Here is a 22,699-nt window from a genome sequence, read left to right as displayed (position 1 = left end):
TACAATATTAGGCAGTCTCAAATAGAAATCTGTGTTTTTTTTTGAGACGGAGTTTCACTCTTGGTGCCCAAGCTGGAGTGCAATGGCGCGATCTCGGCTCACCACAACCTCTGCCTCCCAGGTTCAAGTGTTTCTCCTGCCTCAGCCTCCTGAGTAGCTGGGATTACAGGCATGTGCACCCACACCTGACCAGTTTTTGTATAAGTAGACGTGGGTTTCACCTCGTTGGCCAGGCTGGTCTCGAACTCCTGACCTCATGATCTGCCTGCCTCAGCCTCCCAAAGTGCTGGGATTACAGGCGTGAGCCACTGCGCCCGGCCAGAAATCTGTATTGTTTTTATGGTGGGTGGCGTTTCATATAACACAAACTCTGCTATAGAGTGAAGCAAGCTAGATTTGAATCCTAGCTCAGCTACTTACTGAGTACACTTCATGAGCTGGGATAGGCAGTATAACCTTAGGCTTCAGTTTTCTTACCTACTTTCTTGGATGTTGAGGATTAAGTGAGTTAATATATGTAAAACAGTTGCATTAGTGTCTGTTCAGCAAAAAGTGAAAAGCGAGAGGTTAAGGGGGAGCTTTTGAGCTAGGTTCAGAGAATTCAAAGAAGAAAGTGTTGGCCGGGCGCAGTGGCTCATGCCTGTAATCCCAGCACTTTGGGAGGCCCAGGCAGGCGGATCACAAGGTCAGGAGATCGAGACCATCCTGGCTAACACAGTGAAATCCCGTCTCTACTAAAAATACAAAAAACTAGCAGGGCATGGTGGCAGGTGCCTGTAGTCCCAGCTACTCGGGAGGCTGAGACAGGAGAATGGCGTGAACCCGGGAGGCAGAGCTTGCAGTGAGCCAAGATCGCACCACTGCACTCCACCCTGGGCGACAGAGCGAGGCTCCGTCTCAAAAAGAAAGAAAGAAAGAATTAGCAGTCCGATAACACAGCAGCAAACCTAAAAGAACCAAAAAGCAGATCCATCAACTTTTTAAAGAGTAATAATGCAAGACTATCGGTAATCACTAAATATTTAGCATAAATAATATTCTTATTTGTATGACTCATAGGCAATTTAGAAGATGCAGAAACAAAGGATCTCTTAGTTGCAGCAGAGGCATTTTCAGAATCGAATCACTTAAGCCCTGTTCAAGGAATTGAAGCTTCTCTTTGTGCACCATCAGTCTATGAAGGGTAAGTTGATGGAGAAAAATTCAAATACTTTTTAAAAGAAATTTAATGAAATCGTGAACCAGAAATAAAATATTCTGCGCATGTTAGATCTCACTTAGATCTTTAGATCTTTAACATCTCCATTTTGGTAATGGGTTTTTTTTGTTGTTGTTGAGACGGAGTCTCGCTCTGTCGCCCAGGCCGGAGTGCAGTGGCCGGATCTCAGCTCACTGCAAGCTCCACCTCCCGGGTTCCCGCCATTCTCCTGCCTCAGCCTCCCAAGTAGCTGGGACTACAGGCGCCACCACGTCGCCCGGCTAGTTTTTTGTATTTTTTAGTAGAGACGGGATTTCACTGTGTTAGCCAGGATGGTCTTGATATCCTGACCTCATGATCCGCCCGCCTCGGCCTCCTGAAGTGCTGGGATTACAGGCGAGAGCCACCGCGCCTGGCCTAATGTTGGCTGTTTTAAAAGAAGTTTAGTTGTATAGTTGTATGTTATTTAGTAGTTACTATGAAATTTTGCAGTGCTTGGCTGCTAGACATTTCGGAAATATACAGAGACACGATAAATTGAGGCAGAACTCTGGTGATTCTGTTTTTGTTGAAGACCAAAATTTCACTCACAGCTGTGTTCCTCCGTGCCCTCTGCTCTCCTGTGGTTTCAGGATGATCAGGCACAGGACTCTTCATGGGTAGACCAAAGTAGAACACAGGGGAGATGACAGACAGTTTTATTTCCTTCCATCTGTTCAATACATGACTCTTAAGTTTGTGGAGTTTTTTTTGTTTTCTGCTTTGTTGAGATGGAGTCTCGCTCTGTCATCCAGGCTGGACTGCAGTGGTACATTCTCCTGCCTCAGCCTCCCGAGTAGCTGGGACTACAGGCGTCTGCCACGTCGCCCGGCTAGTTTTTTGTATTTTTTAGTAGAGACGGGGTTTCACCGTGTTAGCCAGGATGGTCTCGATCTCCTGACCTTGTGATCCGCCCGCCTCGGCCTCCCAAAGTGCTGGGATTACAGATGTGAGCCACCGCGCCCAGCCTAAGTTTGTGTTTTTTAACGACTAGTTGAAACATTATATTCCCAAATAATTTTCATTGACACTTTACTAGATGACTTATTCAAAGTGTGGTCAAGCAGACTATTGGGAGTGTCAGTTTATGTTCTGCAACAAGATAAACAGCTTGCCTTGGAATAGAAATCAGTGCACTGCTTCCTTTACGGAAAGTCAGCTGGACTAATCAGCATGATTAGTGAAGCAGTTGATTCACCTCTGACAAGAGCTCCTTGTCTCATTGCGAGACTGACACAGATTGCATGTCAGCACTTTGAATAACACCATTGTAGAGGATACAAAGAAGGGACAGCTTCAATTATCAAGTGGTAGGAAGGATGACTTAGTAAAATTAACCGGCACAAAACATAACTTACGACATTATAAATGGTTCATTACTTTATAAATAACGAAAGGGACTTATCAGACCGCCTATACAATTCAGTGTCATGATAGTCACCCCTTGTACCTTGAACTAAATCACATGCTTTACACCTGAGAAATCTAGATTAGCTGGAATCATTGCCAGGCCTACATGGGAAAAGTAGGAGAAGCCAATATGAAAGGATTATCCAAATTATGTTTTTGTTGTAATGCTTTTTGAATTTTAATGAAAACGTGTTATTTATTGCAATGGCTTTGATGGATAATTGCAACAATTGCAAAGCAAAGAGCAGTCACATGAGAAGAAATCACATGAGAATTACCAGTGAGAACCCAGGTGCATATTCACTATCTTGGCTAACTAGTTCCTTTTAAAATGTAAGCTTATTTGATATTTTGTGGTGATGTATCACTGTTGCTTTACCTTTTTCTTGAATTTACTTTAAAATACTATTTGTCCTAATTTTTAAAATTAGCATGCTTTAATTGGGTTTTGAGAAAGGTCAGATTAGAATATTAAAGGAACACTGTCATCATATTCCAGGATTTATTTTCTTTTTTTTTTTTTTTTTTGAGACGGAGTCTCGCTCTGTCGCCCGAGCTGGAGTGCAGTGGCCAGATCTCAGCTCACTGCAAGCTCCGCCTCCCGGGTTCACGCCATTCTCCTGCCTCAGCCTCCCAAGTGGCTGGGATCACAGGCGCCCGCCACCTCACCCGGCTAGTTTTTTTGTATTTTTTAGTAGAGACGGGGTTTCACCGTGTTCGCCAGGATGGTCTCGATCTCCTGACCTCGTGATCCGCCCGTCTCGGCCTCCCAAAGTGCTGGGATTACAGGCTTGAGCCACCGCGCCCGGCCAGGATTTATTTTCATCCTATGGATTAATACAGGTTTCACTGGTCTCTTATTCTGAGTCATTTATCATACTCTTTCCAGGTAGCATTAAAATATTGAACCTTGCCTCTACTGAGTTCATAGAAAATATTCCATAATATTTGACAGACTTATTTGAAGACTGTGGCCACAGATTATTAAAAATTGGCTTAAATATAATGTATACTGACAGGCATTTTAAAATCATTTCATTTCTTTTTTAAGGCCGTGCCATTGTTGCCAAAAACATTAGAAAATGGGAAAACAAGTACAGCATTGTTTCTGAATTCACTTTTAAATTTTCTATGCTTGTTCAGAATGAGCTTGAGTTGTATTGAATTCTCTGAACCTCAGTTCACATCACCAAAATGACAGGCTAGGCAGTGGGACTCAAGCGGGTTAAAGCAGATGGGATCTTCTTACACACTAAGGTATGTGTTTCTTTTGCTAAAGGAAAATCTCCACCCCGAAGTCCAGGGTACCAGTATTGGATGAAGGGTTAACATCTGTTGAAACCTACACCTCTGCAATCAGAGCAAATGACAGTAAATGTATGTATTATTTTGACTTTAGGATTATTCCATTTTTGTGTTTTGAGTGAAGAGTTTTCTATTCTTAGAACAAAATAATCTATTCTGTTGTTCAGATTTTTTCTTCCTCAGTTATTCCTCTCTCTGGTCAGCTTTCCTGGCATAGAAGTATTCTAAGGAGATGTATAAGCTGTCAGACAGTAGGTTGCTTGTAAGGCATTCTGTGGCTCTAATATTGAAAGTCTTAGAATGGTTTTTGTGGACATATTTTCCACAGAAAATGTGAAAAAAGAACAAAATAAATTGCTAGTCCACAGCCAAATGCATCCCTGCTGTTTGATCTTCTTGGACTCACAGTTTTTGTGTTTGTGATAACTGAAGGCCTCGGTTGACTTTTCATTATTAGAAAATAGTCACAAATGACTGAACATGCTCCAGGGAAATTAACAAATATGTGGAATTTTTTTTTTTTTTAACCCAGTGAGCATTTTTGTGAAGGCCTATTCTCAGTTAGGCTCTGGCTATACAAAGATGAGGAAGATAGGTTTTTAAGGAGCTTACAGTTGGATTCAGGGGAAACAGACACCTTGAATGCCTGTGTCCAGAATTGGTCTGATCATCTTGTATCTGTTAACTCATTTAGTCCTCACGGCACTATCCTATGACATAGTTGTTATCTGACTAGAGCCCACGCTCCCAACTGTTGTGCCGTTTTTCCTGGTACATGGTGAATGGGGCTTAGAGAACGCTTCAGCAGACTTGTTTTTGTCCCATGATTAAGGTAATACATGATTACAGAGTAATCCAGAGAGAGTTGTCGAACATGGAAAGTAAAAAGCCGACCACCCATTTTAGGGTCCATGATTAACTATTTAAAGTGTCTTTCCTGAATCTCTGTTTTCTGTGCGCATTTCCCCGATATGTTGAAAGAGGAGACACAATGGTGCCTAAAGAGCGCAGGGGCCTGAACCCAAATGTTTGGGTTCCTCACCCAGTTCTGCACTTAGGGGCTATACCTCGATTTTTTGGTTGGTAAAATGTTAATAGTTTTAAATGGGAATATTAATAACACCCATTTCATAGAGTTGTCAGGATTAAGCCACTTGCATGTAAAGTGTTTTGTGTAGCGCTTGGCACCTGAAGTTTAGTAAATGTTAGCTGTTAGAAATAATCATTATCAGTACATTTATTATCAGAAAAGCAACTTTCTTTTCTCGTGTAATATATTTAAGACATTTTTCTGTCAGGAATATAAATTAATCCTGTTCTTTTTAACAGCTCTACCAGTGTTCTGTAGTGAAGATGTTACATGCTTAACTAATTGCTTATTGCTGAACATTTGGGCCAGTCACCATTTTGGGGTTCGTTTTGCTGTTTCTGCAGTAAATATTCTTGTGTCTTTGCACGTTACATTCTATATCAGTATTTCTTTTGGATAGATTCCTAACCATGGACTTGTTGGGTCCAGAAGTGTGTACAGATTTTTAATTTTAATTTTAATTTATTTATTTTTTTTGAGGCGGAGTCTCGCTCTGTCGCCCGGGCTGGAGTGCAGAGGCGCAATCTCGGCTCAGTGTAAGCTCCGCCTTCCGGGTTCACGCCATTCTCCTGCCTCAGCCTCCTGAGTAGTTGGGACTACAGGTGCCCACCACCACGCCGGGCTAATTTTTTTGTATTTTTAGTGGAGACGGGGTTTCACCATGTTTGCCAGGATGGTCTCAATCTCCCAACCTCATGATCCACCTGCCTCGGCCTCCCAAAGTGCTGGGATTACAGACGTGAGCCATCACGCCCGGCCAGATTTTTAATATTTTATTGTTGTATCCAATAGTTTGTATACTACTTTCATGTATTTGATGAGAAGCCCGTAAAGTGCTTTTTTTTGTCGTCGTCTTTTTGCCAAACAGGAAAACATTTTTCATTTTATTTTATTAGTATTCACATGATAGGGATAACAGCCCCATTTTCCATTAAAAGTGTAGAAATATTTTTTCCTAGTTCATCTTTTATTTTTGTGCTTTATTGATTTTTTGTTGTTGTTAAACACTAAAGGATTTTTAATTGTTATTTTCTCCCCTTGTGGTATTTTGTGTCATTCATAAACTTTACACCCAAATATTAATATCACCTATGATTGTTAATGACATATTAAACTTTGGCAAAGAGGAAGACGAAAGAAGGAATTTCTTTTTAATTGAGCCCAAAAATTATTTTTTTAAAGTAGTAGAGTGTATTTGTACCCATTTGAATGCTTTCTGCCAAAAGAGATTCATTCTATTTCCTAGTCCTATCAAAGCCCAGATTGCATGTCCCTCATGTAATTCTATAATTACTCTACAGGGATAACTGGTTGTCTGGTAGTCACCTGGTAAATACAGTTTTCAGATGAATAAGGAACAAGCACCTGAACTTCCTCGAAGCAGTTGGTCATCATATTAAGTTTCCTGATGTCATTTATCAGTTATCAGTTTTAAATATGAAATTTTTCTGTTTTACTTCGGTGGAAAGGTGTGTACTGTTTAAGAAGTTGCAGACTTTCTGTCATTGTGATAGTTTATTAATACACTATTCAAGTGCAGTGTAGCCTTTTCCTTTCTATTTGCTTCCTTGTGTGTAGATTTATCAGTTTAAATGTAAAAATTCACTCATTTTTCTTTCAGCTGTGGCTGGTATCCTTGGTGATAGTGGAAACTCCTCGCTCACTATCTCTGAAGGTCCTATTATCTCTGAGCGCAGGCTTAACCAGGAAGTAGTGTTGAACTTAAAAGAAGATCATGAAGTAGAAGTTGATGTACTAAAAGAAAGTGTTGACTTACCAGAAGAAAAGCTTCCAATTTCTGACAGCCCTCCTGATACTCAAGAAATTCATGTAAAAAAAATTAATTTTTTACTTCTTTGTCAGTCTTTCAGTTTTGGTTGTTTCAAGACAGTAGTTCAAACCTAACATGTTCATTTATTTGACTGCTATATAAAAACTTATTTATAAAAATCGGGGTTCAAAAAATAAGTGTATAAGTATTTTGTGGAATATAAAAACACATCCTTTAAGAAATTGGCCTTCAAGGTGGGTGCTGTGGCAGTTGCCTATAGTACCAGCTACTTGGGAGTTTGAGGAGGGAGGATCCTTGAGCCCAAGAGTTTGAGACCACCTGGGCAACATAACAAAATCCTGTCTCAGGGGAAAAAAATAAATAAATAAATTGGTTTTCATGAAAGCCAAAGGGAAGTGTTAAGCCATAGTTTTATCAATTTAATTTTGCTGATCTGGTTCAAATGATAGGTCTTTTTAGTCATAAGATCATATATTTGAAAATACATGGATACAGTTCAACAGGATTTCCCCCTACCCCAGGCATCCTTGTGGGAGAATGATAGTCAGCTGGCTGGTGCTGAACATCCATACACTCGGAAAAGGACTTTTTGCTACTTAATAGGACTTACAGTTTTTAGAAAAAATTATGCCAAATCTTTTATTACCAGCAGGCAACTTTTATATAATAAATTTTAAGATAAAAAGCCAACTCTTCTAATTATTTATAGAAATTTGATTGTTTGATCGTTTAGAATTTGGGAAGTGTCTTAACTTATAAAAATGTCATAGTTATCCATACTCATCTTAATGAGTATTCCCACTGCCATATAGATGAGTAAAGTTCCAATTCCTTTAGTTGGGAAGCTGATAAAAATTGTGGGGATGGTGTAAGTGGAAATCCTCATTTCTAGGTTACTATTTCCAATCTGTCATCTCACTGAATGTTTGGGGAGTGGGAAAATGTCATTTTCTAGGTGGGTGGTAATGTTCTACCTTCTTGGTCAGGAGATCTCTCTGTTACTTTCTGCCTCCTCCTTTTTCTCCCCTTCCCTTACCAAAAGGTAAATGCAAGGACCATTCCTTCTTCCACCAAACCCTTGCAGGAGAGGTACTGAACTTGAAAGCCTTAGGAATTTCATGGTTTATGCAGCCCCAGCAAAGGGAAGAGGATTGAGTCTAGCCCAAGGGAGCTTATGTAGGTGAATTGTTCTTCAACCTTATGGGGATCGTGCTGTTTAGAAAAGTGTGGATAGTTAGGTAATTTGGGGAATATCATTAACACACTGTTTGGGGGTTGTTTTCTCCGGTTAACTTTTTTTCTTGGGTAAGAATAGAATAAGTTCTTAAATATTCTCAGAACTGTTAGCATCATAATTTTCAAGCTTTTGTTGACTGTCTTTTTAGCCAGGGAAATGTGGAATTTCTAGTTAAATTTCAGTCATAATCTCAAAATCTTTCTCTCTAGTTATTTTGACTGAACGAGAGTCTGATTGCTTAAAGGGGTAATTTTTTAAAGTAAACCCATAAGTATATGCCATATTAAATATAATTTATGTTTTAAAAGGCACACAGCCAAGGGTCATCAAAAGCCTGTATGCTTCAATTTAAAACATATATTACAATTCTTTAACCAGTCTCTTATCTTTAATTCATTTAGGTGATTGAACAGGAAAAGCTTGAAGCTCAAGATTCAGGAGAAGAGGCTAGGAGTCTTTCATTTAATGAGTTATATCCCTCTGGAACACTTAAGCTTCAGTACAATTTTGATACTATTGACCAGCAGTTTTGTGACTTAGCTGATAATAAAGACACTGCTGAGTGTGACATTGCTGAAGTAGATGGGGAACTTTTTGTGGCTCAAAGCAACTTTACCTTGATATTGGAAGGTGAAGAAGGAGAAGCTGAGCCAGGCGATTTTGCATCATCTGATGTGTTACCTAAAGCAGCTAACACAGCAACTGAAGAAAAACTTGTATGCAGTGGGGAAAATGATGATCATGGACAAGTTGCAGATTTGCCATCTGCCATAACTAGTGACCAAAAGTCCCAAAAAGTAGAGACTTTACCATATGTGCCTGAACCTATTAAAGTTGCAATTGCAGAAAATTTACTAGATGTAATTAAAGACACAAGAAGTAAAGAAATTACTTCAGATACAATGGAACAGTCCATTCATGAAACGATGCCTTTAGTGAGCCAAAACATAATGTGTGCCACTAAGTTAGTCAAATCTGCATGTAAGACTGCTCAGGAAACAAGCACAGTAACTATGAACGTCAGCCAGGTTGACGTGGTTTCCTCCAAGACTCGTACGAGAGGACAACGTATCCAAAACGTGAATGTCAAATCAGCACAACAGGAAGCATCGGCAGATGTTGCTACTCCTAAGATGCCAGGGCAGTCAGTTAGGAAGAAAACTAGGAAGCCACAAGAAATTTCTGAAACTTCTGAAAACACCTATTCTGATGTCAAAGGAATATCTCAGAACCAGCAAATACCTCAAAATTCTATTACGCCTAGGAGAGGAAGGAGAAAGAAAGAAGTTAATCAGGACATACTAGAAAATACCAGTTCTGTGGAACAAGAATTACAGATCACTACAGGTAGGGAATCAAAAAGATTAAAATCATCTCAGCTGTTGGAACCAGCAGTTGAAGAAACTATTAAAAAAGAAGTTACGGTTTCATCTGTTACAAAAAGGACTCCTAGAAGAATTAAAAGATCTGTAGAAAGTCAGGAAAGTGTTGAAATTATAAATGATCTAAAAGTTAGTAACGTAACAAGTCCTAGCCGAACAATCAGAAAATTAAGAAGTGCTAATTTAGATGCTTCTGAAAATACAGGAAATAAGCCAGATGATAAATCCAGCGATGAGCAGCTGCCTATTAAACGTATTAGACGGGTCAGAGGGAGAGAAGTTAGTCCATCAGATGTGAGGGAAGACTCCAACCTTGACTCATCTCAGTTGACTCTTCAAGCAGAATTTGATATGTCTGCCATACCTAGAAAACGTGGTAGACCAAGAAAAATCAATCCATCTGAAGATACAGGATCTAAGGCTGTTAAGGAAGAGAGAAGCCCCAAGAAGAAAGAAGCTCCCAGCATTAAAAGGAGATCTACAAGAAGTACACCAGCTAAAAGTGAAAATACTGATGTTGGAAAACCAGCTTCCGGAAAATCCATTTTAGTGCCAAATAAGGAACTTTCGATGGTGATGAGCTCTAAGAAAAAACTTACAAAAAAGACTGAAAATCAAAGCCAAAAACGTTCATTACACTCAGTATCAGAAGAACGCATAGATGAAATGACACATAAAGAAACAAATGACCAAGAAGAAAGACTGCTTGCCACAGCTTCCTTGACTAAATCTTCCCGCAGCACCAGGACTCGGTCTAGCAAGGCCATCTTGTTGCCGGATCTTTCTGAACCAAACAATGAGCCTTTCTTTTCTCCAGTGTCAGAAGTTCCAAGGAAAGCAAAAGGTACTTTTCTTTCTCTGCAAAACAGTTTTTCATCTCACTCTTCAGCTTACAATTTGGTTAATTATTTGTCCTAAGAATGGTTTTATAGGGAATTTTTCCCCTTCCCCCTCAAACCAAAATTGATCTTTTAGTAGTAAAGTTTAAAGGTTTCATGTTTCAGAGTTTGAGTTCAGTTATTCGGTATGGTTAACATGACTTCAGTCCTGTAACTCAAGTAACATAGATGTGTTTTTTCGAATAGTGTAATTTCTCTTCTGTGACTTTTATAAAAAAGCGACTTTTAATTTTAGTTTCTTCCAAAATGGAGTCAGTATTTTTAATCTCCCCGGTACCGCTGCATTTGGCTCACACCCCACTGATATCCACAACCTGAAATTGTTTTGAAGGGAAACACTGGTAGCTTTTTATTAAGATACAGAAATTATTTCAATCCATATTCACTATTGCCCACAAACTGGCACATCTGCATGCCCTCATCTTCAGCAAGGCCATCCTTCATTGTCACTGGTGAGCTGAGGACGGTATTTGGTTGGTGTAGGTCAAACCTCCTCAACAGGGGTGATCTCTCTCCCCAAAGGGAGCACATATATGCGTTAAGTATACAAACAGATATACAATAAATCTGCAGTAGTAAAATGTCAATGGGGGTGCTTTAAACATGTCTAAAAAGCTAAGACACTGGTGTGACTGAATAGATCCCATTAGAGTAACTCTCTGGAAAAGTGTTAATGGTTAGATAAACAAAATACAGGGTTTGTGTTTTTTGTTTGGTTTTTTTGTTTTGAGGTAGAGTCTCGCTTTGTTGCCCAGGCTGGAGCGCAGTGGTGTGATCTCTGCTCACTGCAACCTTTGCCTTCCGGGTTCAAGCGATTCTCCTACCTCAGCCTCCCTAGTAGCTGGGATTACAGACCTGGCTAATTTTTTTTATCTGTAGAGACAGCATTTTGCCATGTTGGCCAGGCTGATCTTGAACTCCTGACCTCAAGTGATCCACCTGTCCCCACCTCCCAAAGTGTTGGCATTACAGGTGTGAGCCAGCGCACCCGGCCATGTAGTTGATTGTTTAAGTTACAGTTTAATGTTTGAATTTCAGCAAAGCAGCGCAAGACCTTATAAATAAAGTAGATGACTTGGCCAGGCGCAGTGGCTCACGCCTGTAATCCCAGCACTTTGGGAGGCTGAGGCGGGTGGATCACGAGGTCAGGAGATCAAGACCATCCTGGCTAACATGGTAAAACCCTGTCTCTGCTAAAAATATACAAAAAATTAGCCAGGTGAGGTGGCGGGTGCCTGTAGTCCCAGCTACTTGGGAGGCTGAGGCAGGAGAATGGCGTGAACCCGGGAGGCAGTGCTTGCAGTGAGCTGAGATTGTGCCACTGCACTCCAGCCCGGGTGACAGAGTGAGACTCTGTCTCAAAAAATAAAAATAAAAAATAAAGTAGATGACTTGTTGTACTTGATATAGTTTGAGCCCAGGAAAATGACTCTCCCCATAACAATTGATCATTTGTCCTAAAAATGATTTGTAGCTATAGGGGATCCTCTTCTCCCCTCCTCACTCAGAAAATGTTTAATGAGATCTTCGATTGTGGTGTAGAACTTGATTTCTTCGTGGTGGTAGAAAAGTGTGCACGGTCATACCTGTGTTTTGCATGAAGGAGAATGAAATGACAATGTGTGATATTTTAGTTACCTTTTTAAGTTCATTTTATTAGGATGTTATAAAAAAGTTAAAAGGAAAAAAAAGTTAAAATGAAAAGCGTTTTATTGGCAGGAAGTCATTAACATAACTTACACACTCCTCAGAACTTGGATAAATGTAGTAAACACCAACAGTGAGAGCTATTTTGTTAGAGCATAGCAAACATCTCAGTAATTCTGATTTTTGTCATCCTTATGTATTTTCCATTTCTATACCTACTAATTTTAACGTTTTTTTGTTAAACTAAAAATACATGGCAGCAACATGGCAAAAAAAAAAAAAAACCATCTGTACAAAAAGTACAAAAATTAGTCAGACGTGGTGGCATGGACTTATGGTCCCAGCTACTTGGGAGGCTGAGGCAGGAGAATCACTTGAGCCTGCACTCCAGCCTGGGCAACAGAGCAAGACCATGTCTTAAAAACAAAAACAATACATGCCTACTTAGCAAAAATTAGAAAATAGAAGTATATAATCCAGCCGTCGAAAGAATCACTATTCACATTTTCCTGTATCTTGTACATTTTCCTGTATCTCGTTCCAGATACGTATGTATGGTTGGTTTTTAAAAACCTGCAGTTTTTATACATGCATATATTCTGCTTTTTTCTCCCTACTTATTTCATGACCATTTTCAGTTCTTTTTTTTTGTTTGTTTGTTTGGTTGAGATGGAGTTTTGCTGTTGTTACCCAGGCTGGAGTGCAATGGCACGATCTTGGCTCACTGCAACCTCTGCCCCCTGGGTTCAAACAATTGTCCTGCCCCAGCCTCCCCAGTAGCTGGGATTACAGGTGCCTGCCACCATGTCCAGGTCATTTTTTTGTGTTTTTAGTAGAGATAGGGTTTCGCCATGTTGGCCATGCTAGTCTCAAACTCCTGACCTCAGATAATCCACCCACCTTGGCCTCCCAGAATGCTGGGATTACAGGCATGAGCCACTGTGCCCATCCTCCAGTTAATCTTAAATATTCTTCAAAATCCAACCGGCCTGGGCAACTTGGTGGGAACCCATCTCTACAAAAGAAACATTTTTAATGATTTGGGCATGGTGGCTGGCACCTATAGTCCCAGCTATTTGGGAGGCTGAGGTGTGAGGATGGCTTGAGCCCGGGAGGTTGAGGTTGCAGTGAGCCATCACACCACTGTGGTCCAGCCCAGGTGACAGATTGAGATCCTGTCACCTCCCCCCGCCCCCCCAAAAAAAATATATAAATGTGCATATATATATATTTCAAAATCTTAAACGTGATTTTTTTTTTCATATTGGCATTTCACCTCACAAATGTGCCACAGATTGTTTAAACCCTCTTCTGTTGGGTATTTGAATTACTTTCAGATTTTTTAATATTAGAAATAGGCACCTTCTAGAATGAGATGATGGGATTGGAGGGGATAAGAAACTTGGGATTGAGATCTCTCATTTCTGCCACTTACTAGCTGGGCAGAAAATCATATAACCTTTCTGAGCCTTGTTTCCTCATCCTAGAATGAATGTGGTAGTGGATACCTTACAGGGGTTCTTGTGAGTACTCACTACTTTAGCAAAGCAATGACCACTCTAGGACATAGCTTCCTATCTTCCTCTGCCCTGTATACTGTTACCATCCCTTGTCCCTTGTGCCTATTTATATTCTAAACTTCGTTTTTACATAGGGATGGAGGTGCAGAGAAGACTGGGTATAGGTATACTATATGATTGGAAGGCTAGAGGTGGTCCTTTATTTTATTGAAACATAGCAAAGAAATTATCTTAGAATTTTGTGTTTTACTAAATGAATATGAAACTTCACATTTCATACAGCAGATATTTCTAAGAAGGGCTTGCTGTATACCTAAGGCCATGCTAGATACATGACGTTCATGTATCATTTGATTCCCACTGCAACCCAGTGAAGTATAGGTACTTTTACTTCCTTCTGTCCTCATTGAGGAACTTGAAGTTCATTGAGACTGAGCGTTCACATCACCCAGGGAATAAGTGTGTTGTCCTGGAGCGACTACTGCTACCACTGGCTGGTAAGAGCCAATTGTTAAATATCCAAGAACTCGTAACCCAGCCATGGTTTGCACTGGCCACAGGAGGCACATTTATAGCTTAGAAATCAGCACATGCTGTACATCAGCGCGCTCTGAATTTTCAGAGTCGTTGACTCACACACAGTTGGGTTTGAACCTAGGACTTCTGAACTCCTTAATCCCCAAAAATTTACTAGCACACAGTTGGGTTTTAACCTAGGACTTCTGAACTCCTTAATCCTCAAAACAGAGATGGGTAAAGAATTGACACACACTCAGAGTCTCATCTGTGCTATAATAGAGGCATATGGAAAAAATGGTGGAGGCTATTTTTGCATGTGATAGTATATTTTTGTATTTCTTTATATATTCCTTTGAAATGGAGTAGGAAAGCTTAGGTGAGGATTATGAAAAGTGAAAGAAATTGTTTTTTCAGGTAGTCTAAAAGAGACTTGTAGAATGTATAATTTTCGTTATAAAAATGTATTATTTTTGTTCATCTGTTTCTTGAAGCCAAAAGAGAGACCACCAGTAGACCATTGCCATTTCTGCCATTTACAAACTGGGAGCAGAGATTATTTCTGGTATCAACTCTATTACTTCTTTTTTTAAGAATCATACACTTATATATACCTACTGTGTACCCACAAAAAAATTTTTTTAAGGAATCATATGCTTTAAAAGCAGAATTTGATATCTGATAGAACTCTTGACTGTCCCAGTAGCTGAGGTAACATTGAACTCTAATTTTATTTCAAGGGTTTATAAATTGAAATTCTTGAAATAACAAATGCAAACATGTGTAGAACACTTACCACTACCATGCCACACATTGTTCTACTTCTTTCATCCTCAGAGCAATTTTGAGATCGATGCTGTTATTAACCTTATTTTATAGAAACTGATGCACAGACAGCTTTAAGTCACTTGAAGGTGGGATTTACTCCGGCAGACTGATTAAACTGAACTGTGCTCCTCTGTAATTACATTGATGATTGCTTTTAATATGGGGGCCCTATAGTTTAAAAAAAAAAAAAAAAAAAGGTCTGTGTGGTAAATGTTTTTAATTCCTTATTTTAAACCAATTGTTGTTTAAACCATTTTTACTTATCTATGGAATATCTTCCTGTTAGCTTTTCACTCTGTTACCCAGGCTGGAGTGCAGTGGCACAATCGTGGCTCACTGTAGCCTCAACTTTCCAGACTCAAGCCTCCCAAGTAGCTGACACCACAGGCGTGCACCACCACATGGGCTGATGTTTTTAAAATTTTTTGTAGAGACAGGGCTCTCACTTCGTTGATCAGGCTGGTCTTGAACTCCTGGCCTTAAGCCGTCCTCCTGCCTCAGCCTCCCAAAGTGCTGGAATTACAGTTGTGAGCCACTGCACCTGGCACTTTCTCCTTTTTGGACATGAACTTTTCTGTTTGACTGGAACAAGTAGTTCAAAATCAACTGGCTAGAGTTTCTCTTTTTTGAAAATAAAAAACCTACTTTGTAAATAACGTGTCTGGAATAGCATTAGTTATGGCACAGACTAGCTCAGGTTACATATAGGATTAATGCTTTCCCTCCCCAGAATGCTTGAGGAGCCGTAAGGATTAAAAGAAAGAGACTAAACAGACAGTTCTGTACCTACTTTCATGGCCTGTCTTTATATTATAGCCCTTTGTAGTTTGAAGCATTAAATCGTCCCACTCATTTGGCTTACCCAAATGATGTGGGGATTTTTCCTGTCATTTCTCTGCTAACATGGATAATTAGGTTACAATACTAATGGTTTCCAGGTTTGATGTACTTTTTTTTTTTTCTTTTTTTTTTTTTTTGAGACGGAGTCTCGCTCTGTCGCCCAGGCTGGAGTGCAGTGGCCGGATCTCGGCTCACTGCAAGCTCCACCTCCCAGGTTTACACCATTCTCCTGCCTCAGCCTCCCAAGTAGCTGGGACTACAGGCGCCCGCCACCACACCCGGCTAATTTTTTGTATTTTTTAGTAGAGATGGGGTTTCACTGTGTTAGCCAGGATGGTCTCGATCTCCTGACCTCGTGATCCGCCCGCCTCAACCTCCCAAAGTGCTGGGATTACAGGCTTGAGCCACCGCGCCCGGCCATTTCTAAAGTACATCATTTATTCCAGGTTTTTACTGTGGTTATATATTTGCACATCTATATAAAGATACAAATACAGTTTTTTCAACTTTTTTTAGCTAAAAAAATAGAGGTTCCTGCACAGTTGAAAGAATTAGTTTCGGATTTATCTTCTCAGTTTGTCATCTCACCTCCTACTTTAAGGAGCAGACAAAAAAACACATCCAGTGAGAACCAGCTTGAAGATGAACTGGTAAGAAATGCATGATTTTATTTGTGTTTGTTAAAACATACCTTTTTTTTTTTAAATGTTTTAATTGTTTTAATTTTATTTAAATTTTAATGATTTTAAATTTTGTTTATTATTTAAGTAAATGTCTTAAAGATAACAGTCATGTATACTAAAAGCCAAAAATGGTCTTGTCTACCCCTTTGGAGACCTTCCCTACCTTTAAGACACATCTGTGGTATGTTACTGATGATATTTTACTGGCAGTTCTGGTTTAAATTACCTGTTTGTGGAAAGGTTTTTAAATTCTAGTGTCCATCAGAATTACCTGGGTGTTTTTTAAAGAAATAGTTGAGGGATTGAGTGCAAGTCCCTTATGTTTATAAATGTTAATTCATAAGCATTTATTGAATTATCTGCCATGAGTCTGTTACTCTGCAAGGGCAAATTACACAAAAATAATTCAGGCAAATTCCTTGTCTTGTCAGGCACCTACAGTTCAACTGAGATACACAGTTTCATTGAAGAGATGAAAACAATTATTTCAAATCATTTATACTCAAATACTTTATAGACCAAGGTTAGAGGAGACAGGCGTTCCTCCTGACAGAGTAAACGGCAGATGCAGAGGCTCAGAGCATGGCAATAGCAGGCAGTTGAGGAGCGTGCATTGTGAATAGCCATGTGTATATGACAGGTAGTTTCTATGAAAGATGAAATGCGGGTAGGAGAGAATAGTCTCTGGTTGTCTACTTCTTGGAAAGTGAGAGCCTGGATATGGACAAAGGGAGTGGGTACAGAGGGCAGTAGACAGTGGAAACATTCAAAAATAAAACTGATCATAACTTGGAGATGAGTTGAATTGTAGGAATTAAGAACAGGCCTACATGACTAAGGTTTCTACTAAAAAGTATGAGAAAAGGAGTCAATTTTGCACTTGGCAAGTTTGAATTCATCAGCAGTGTTTGGCTATAGTATTCCTTGTCTCAGTATAGAAGTTTTAAAATTAGTTTCGTGTTTAGTACTTAACTTTTTAAAATGTTTAACCCATAGAAAGATGATGCACAATCAATAGAAACTGTGGGAAAGCCAAAAGCGAAGCGAATCAGGACGTCAAAAACAAAACAAGCAAGCAAGTATGACTTTCTGTTCTGTTCTTGATTGATTGATTGATTGATTGAGACAGTCTCGCTCTGTCACCAAGGCTGGAGTGCAGTGGTGTGATTTCGGCTCACTGCAACCTCTGCCTCCCAGGTTCAGGGGATTCTCTTGCCTCAGCCTTCCAAGTGGCTGGGACTACAGGCGCTGCTGAAGGTGGATTTCTTTATATATTAATAGCGTGAAAGCCCAGTCCTTTTAAAAGGAACATGGGAGGAATAAAAATAAAATAATAAAAGGAGGATGGTAAGGTGGGGGCAGTTTAGTTCCCAGTGGATCTTTGTGCTTTTTGCAGAAAAACAAAGTAGGGGAGGGAAGTGTGATGGTTTACCTCTTTGTCAGGAAAATTAGGTAACTATTAGTAAAAAATAATAATGCATTTTAAAATCCTGCAATTATTTTACAAAAAGCAATAAAACTGCATCCATGGGAAAATTACTCCATTTCAGATATATTTATTACACAGTATCTTGTTGATGCTGTGCTTAGTAGGCATGGTTGAATTTAATAAAAGTAAAAGTTGATGCATTTTATTTAAAAACTGATTTAATGACACTATGACTAATACCACTGTTTACATATATATATACTGGCGTATCTATTTGAGAAACTCTTGTTTGTGAAATTCTGTGGATCTTTGCTAATTGCTGGTGTTTGATCATTGACAGTTCTGCTGGGCCTGCGGGGCTCTCATCTCCTGGGCTGACTACTGGTACTCGGCCCATCCTTGTAATCCAGCAGTATTTTTTCATACATTTGAAACATTTAGAGGAAAATTCAATAATTGAATAATTGTTTGTAAATATTCTAATCGAAAAGGAAAAATTCCCCTTAATGAAACCTTAACTCTGCTTCTGATTAGCTTATATGACTTAAAGCTTCACTTCAGTTCTCTTGAAACCATTACATCTTTTATAAAATGAATGCACTAAGCAGTCCCTAAGGTTTCTCTCAACATGTTGGGAAGCCAATTTTATTTTACAGCATAATGTGTTTATTCTTACTTGATCGTATCTTTTTTTTTTTTTTCCAGAAACACAGAAAAAGAAAGTGCTTGGTCGCCTCCTCCCATAGAAATTCGGCTGATTTCCCCCTTGGCTAGCCCAGTTGACGGAGTCAAGAGCAGACCGAGAAAAACTACAGAAGTGACAGGAACAGGTCGTGGAAGGAGCAGAAAGAAACTGTCTTCGTATCCAAAGCCAATTTTACGCAGAAAAATGCTATAATTTCTTGGGAAGTTTTTAATGTACACCTATTTGTAAAGTCATCAGAATAGCGTGGATTATTAAATATCTAGTTTGGAAGAAAATAATTTATATAAATTATTGTAAATTTTTATGTAAACAGAAGGTCTTCAATAAGTAAGTAACTCCATATGGAGTGATTGTTTCAGTCCAGGCAATTTTTCTATTTTATATTAAGACTTCATACATTTATATAATATGTAAATATGGCTTCTTAATGGAATGTTAAATAAAATGTATACTTCACAGTCGTTTGTGTCTGTTGGTTTTTGAAAGGGAGGGGTATCTGTTTGGATAGTTTTATATGCTCATTGGTCTTGTTTTCTCTATAATGAAAATATTAGACCAGTCTTAAAATGGGGATGATTGAACTATTGATATTTCTTTTTACAGTTACTATTTTATAATTTATGCACTTTGATTCTGTGATTCAGATTTCTAATCATAAAATTTTTTTTTGCTTTTGGCTGTTACTATGTTAAAATTGAATTATGGGCATGTAATTTTGCCATCTTTGTAGTTTCACAAATTTTGTGTAATCTACCTCAAATGAATAATCCAAGTATTGGTTAACTATAATGTTGGCATCTCTTATTCAGCAAGCTTACAGACTCTTTAAAGTCTTAATTAGTGAAAGACTAATCCAGGTTAGATTGACCGGTTCACTGCTCACTTGCAACCTTATCAAAGGGTTTCAAAGGGAAATGTAAAATAAACCTGTTTATGGATATTGAGTGCGTCTTGTATGTGCCTAATATTGATAGGATGAGATGTCTGAACAAATTTTTATCATATTGCTGTGAAGGAGCTTGCTACCGAACCACAGAAATCCCTTAATATTCAGGTTTTAAAACTGGCAAATTCTCACAGAACCTCAGGCACAGATTATTAAGGTTGGGGGAGAGTGAGTAGATGTGGAAAAGGAAAAAAGCAACACACGCCCTGTTCTCTGCAGTACGACTGTGTGCAGTTAAGCAGTGATACTTGATGTGGGCTCTAACATTCATCAATAAATAAGTGTTGTAAAATAATTTATAACAGGTCATTGATAGTGTGTAATGAATGGATTATTATTAATTGATCACCTAGAAACGAACTGTTGTTGTGGGCTAAGCTTTTAATGTTTTAATAATGTGAAGCATAAGCAGTGTACTTTCTGCATTTATTTTTCTACCAAATAATATGGATAATGAGAAATTGATGAAAATGCCTACGCCAAGTATCGACAGTGTGAAAGTAGCAGCGCGAGTGCGGCCTTTTAGTCAAGTTAGTGATGGATGTTACGCTGCCTTGTTGAAAATTTCACTGACTTTGATTTTATTACTTTTTTAATGATAGTTACCAAACTTGTATTTAAGCTGCTTGTCATTTATGGAATACTGAACTTATTTAAATGAACTTGTTAATAATTTAAAGATCTAAACATAATTCAGCAGTTTTACTCCTTTGCGCAAGTAGCACAATAAACATGGATGAAATGTTTGTCAAGTTAATGCTTTTTTAAATCAACGCAATTTGGTGAATATAGATGTGTGGTACCTGTTTTTAATAAATGTACTTTTTCCCCCTCTGTGAATGTAGATCATAAGCAAGCAAATTGCCTGTTCTAAATGAACTTTATATATATTTTAAATGAATGTATGGACTTATGTATAAATGTCTTTGTATAGCTTGAATAAAAACACTGCTCATTAAAATGTGTTGCTACAGCATTTTAGGATAGCACATGAATGATATTGTTGGACCTTGTAGCAACTATGTGTCTGATGATAACAGCACTGGTCAAACTAAGGTATTTAGTATCGTAGTAAGGTAAACAGTAGACTCAGATCAGGTATAGTTAATTCTGCCTGGATAGATACTGAAGGCTTCCTAGATGTAGATAGAAGCATTTGAGAGGACTATAAAGGCTTAGTAAAATGTCGATAAAGACTTGCTCGACAATATGTAAAGGCCTGGTCCTGAATAGGCTACCATGGAATGACCTTATATGAGCTCTTCCTGCTTTTACCATTATCAATATTATTCTGTACATCTTCAGTTGGAATCAGTTCTGTCTGTCCTGTGCCTCTGCATTCATCTGTATTGTAGAGAATAGTTGAACAGCTGGGCACAGCTGTGTAATTATGTAACCAGGTAGGTGTATAACTAGATAAGTGTAGCTGCTATTTAAGGCTTCAAAAGTAGCATGGTTTCTAAGGCAACTGATCAAAAAATACCAAAGAATGAATTTGTGACCAGTATATTTCCTGCTTTGGCCCAAGCAGACCTTCAGCAACGACGAAAGTGGTTATTCCTGCTGTCATTTTCACTGACCTCTAATATTGCCAGGATGAGTAACTGCAAGTTTGTTTTTTTTTGAGACGGAGTCTCGCTCTGTTGCCCAGGCTGGAGTGCAGTGGCCGGATCTCAGCTCACTGCAAGCTCCGCCTCCCGGGTTTACGCCATTCTCCTGCCTCAGCCTCCCGAGTAGCTGGGACTACAGGCGCCCGCCACCTGGCCCAACTAATTTTTTTGTATTTTTTAGTAGAGACGGTTTCACTGGGTTAGCCAGGATGGTCTCGATCTCCTGACCTTGTGATCCGCCCGTCTCGGCCTCCCAAAGTCCTGGGATTACAGGCTTGAGCCACTGTGCCTGGCCAACTGCAAGTTTTAAACAGCAAATAAGGATTTGTAGGATTAGGCACTACAACAGTCATGTATTTACAGAACCTTTAGGTTCCCTTTACAAAAAGATTGCATTTTATTCAAGTTTACCACCAAAGTTGACTAGCTTGGACTAGAATGGTCTAAGCAGGGAGTACCGAGGATGGATTCGGGAGACGGCTTGCAGGTACAGTGCTTGCTCTATCCACAGGGGCTGTGTTCTAAGGCCCCCAGTGGACTCCTGAAACCACAGGTAGAACCTCACCCTATATATACACTACATTTTTTTCCTGTACATACATACCTATGATAATGTATAAATTAGTCACAGACTCTTGTACTTTGGGGCCATGATAAAGTAGCATAGGGGCATCAGCACTGCAGTGGCACCACACTCATCTGGTAACCAAGAGGGTTACTAAGCGACTCTACATGGATATGCCAGACAAGGATGATGCACGTCCAGGCAGGACAGTGGAATGGCATGAGATTTTCACACACTTCTTAGCCTGGTTTCACAATTTAAAACAACAAACAAGGTATTTCTGGAATTTTCCATTTCATATTTTCAGATTCTGGTTGACTGCTGGTAACAAACCACAGAAAGTGAAACTGCAGACTAGGGGGACTACTGTAGACAGAGATCATCCTGCCTGGACAACTGCAGTACCTCCTACGTGAACTTGCCACCCCCGATCCATTCTTGTCCTAGCAGTCAGAGAAAAATACTAGTATCATGGAGCTCTCTGCTCAAAACCTTTCAGTTTATTGAAAATAAAAGTTTTACAGTTTACGAGGCCTAGGTGACCTGGACATGGCCTAATTTTCTAACTCCATATCTAATGCTTATGTTCATTGTGGGATCAGAGAACCTACTTTATGACACTTTCATTATAAGAAGCAATATATTGCTAGGTACAGTGGCTCACCTGTAATTCCAGCACTTTGGGAGGCCGAGTTTAAGACCAGCCTGGCCAACATGGTGAAACCTCGTCTCTACCAAAAATACAAAAATTAGCCGGGTGTGGTCATGCACACTTGTAGTCCCAGCTACTTGGGAGGCTGAGACACGAGAATTGCTTTAATCCGGGAGGCGGAGGCTGCAGTGAACCAAGATAACACCACTGCACTCCAGCCTGGGTGACAGAGTGCGACTCTGTTTCAAAACAAACAAAAAAAGGCAATATATTCTCAGACAGTATATTCTCTGGGCCTCAGTTTATCTGTAAAATGAGCTCTTGACACTTCCCAAGATTGCTATCGTAAGTAACAGGAAATACGTATATCACAGAGCACAGTGCCTGACAACTATTTCAGCTGCT

General features: G+C 39.3%; 2 protein-coding genes across 4 annotated transcripts in view; both read left to right on the top strand.

Annotated features, from left to right (window-relative positions):
* The window catches only part of AHCTF1 (AT hook containing transcription factor 1), a 97,799-nt gene extending 77,371 nt beyond the window's left edge, over positions 1–20,428 (top strand). The window contains exons 30-36 of one of the 3 annotated variants that reach the window (XM_011955735.1): positions 1,060–1,183; positions 3,927–4,024; positions 6,664–6,872; positions 8,473–10,297; positions 16,220–16,353; positions 17,383–17,461; positions 18,521–20,428. In XM_011955735.1, coding sequence (XP_011811125.1) covers positions 1,060–1,183; positions 3,927–4,024; positions 6,664–6,872; positions 8,473–10,297; positions 16,220–16,353; positions 17,383–17,461; positions 18,521–18,561 — 2,510 coding nt within the window. In that variant the 3' untranslated portion in view covers positions 18,562–20,428. Of the gene's footprint in view, positions 1–1,059; positions 1,184–3,926; positions 4,025–6,663; positions 6,873–8,472; positions 10,298–16,219; positions 16,354–17,382; positions 17,466–18,520 lie in introns of all 3 variants that reach the window. The other 2 variants (XM_011955734.1, XM_011955733.1) reach the window with 2 other exon arrangements.
* Positions 20,429–21,540: 1,112 nt separating this feature from the next.
* The window catches only part of KIF28P, a 75,527-nt gene continuing 74,368 nt past the window's right edge, over positions 21,541–22,699 (top strand). Inside the window, 1 exon segment of the mRNA XM_011955776.1 lies at positions 21,541–21,564. Coding sequence (XP_011811166.1) covers positions 21,541–21,564 — 24 coding nt within the window.

The sequence above is a fragment of the Colobus angolensis genome, unplaced genomic scaffold, assembly GCF_000951035.1.
Source record: "Colobus angolensis palliatus isolate OR3802 unplaced genomic scaffold, Cang.pa_1.0 Scaffold40, whole genome shotgun sequence".
Taxonomy (NCBI): domain Eukaryota; kingdom Metazoa; phylum Chordata; class Mammalia; order Primates; family Cercopithecidae; genus Colobus; species Colobus angolensis.
Note: the sequence above shows the minus strand (reverse complement) of the source record. Positions and strands in the feature narration are given on the sequence as shown.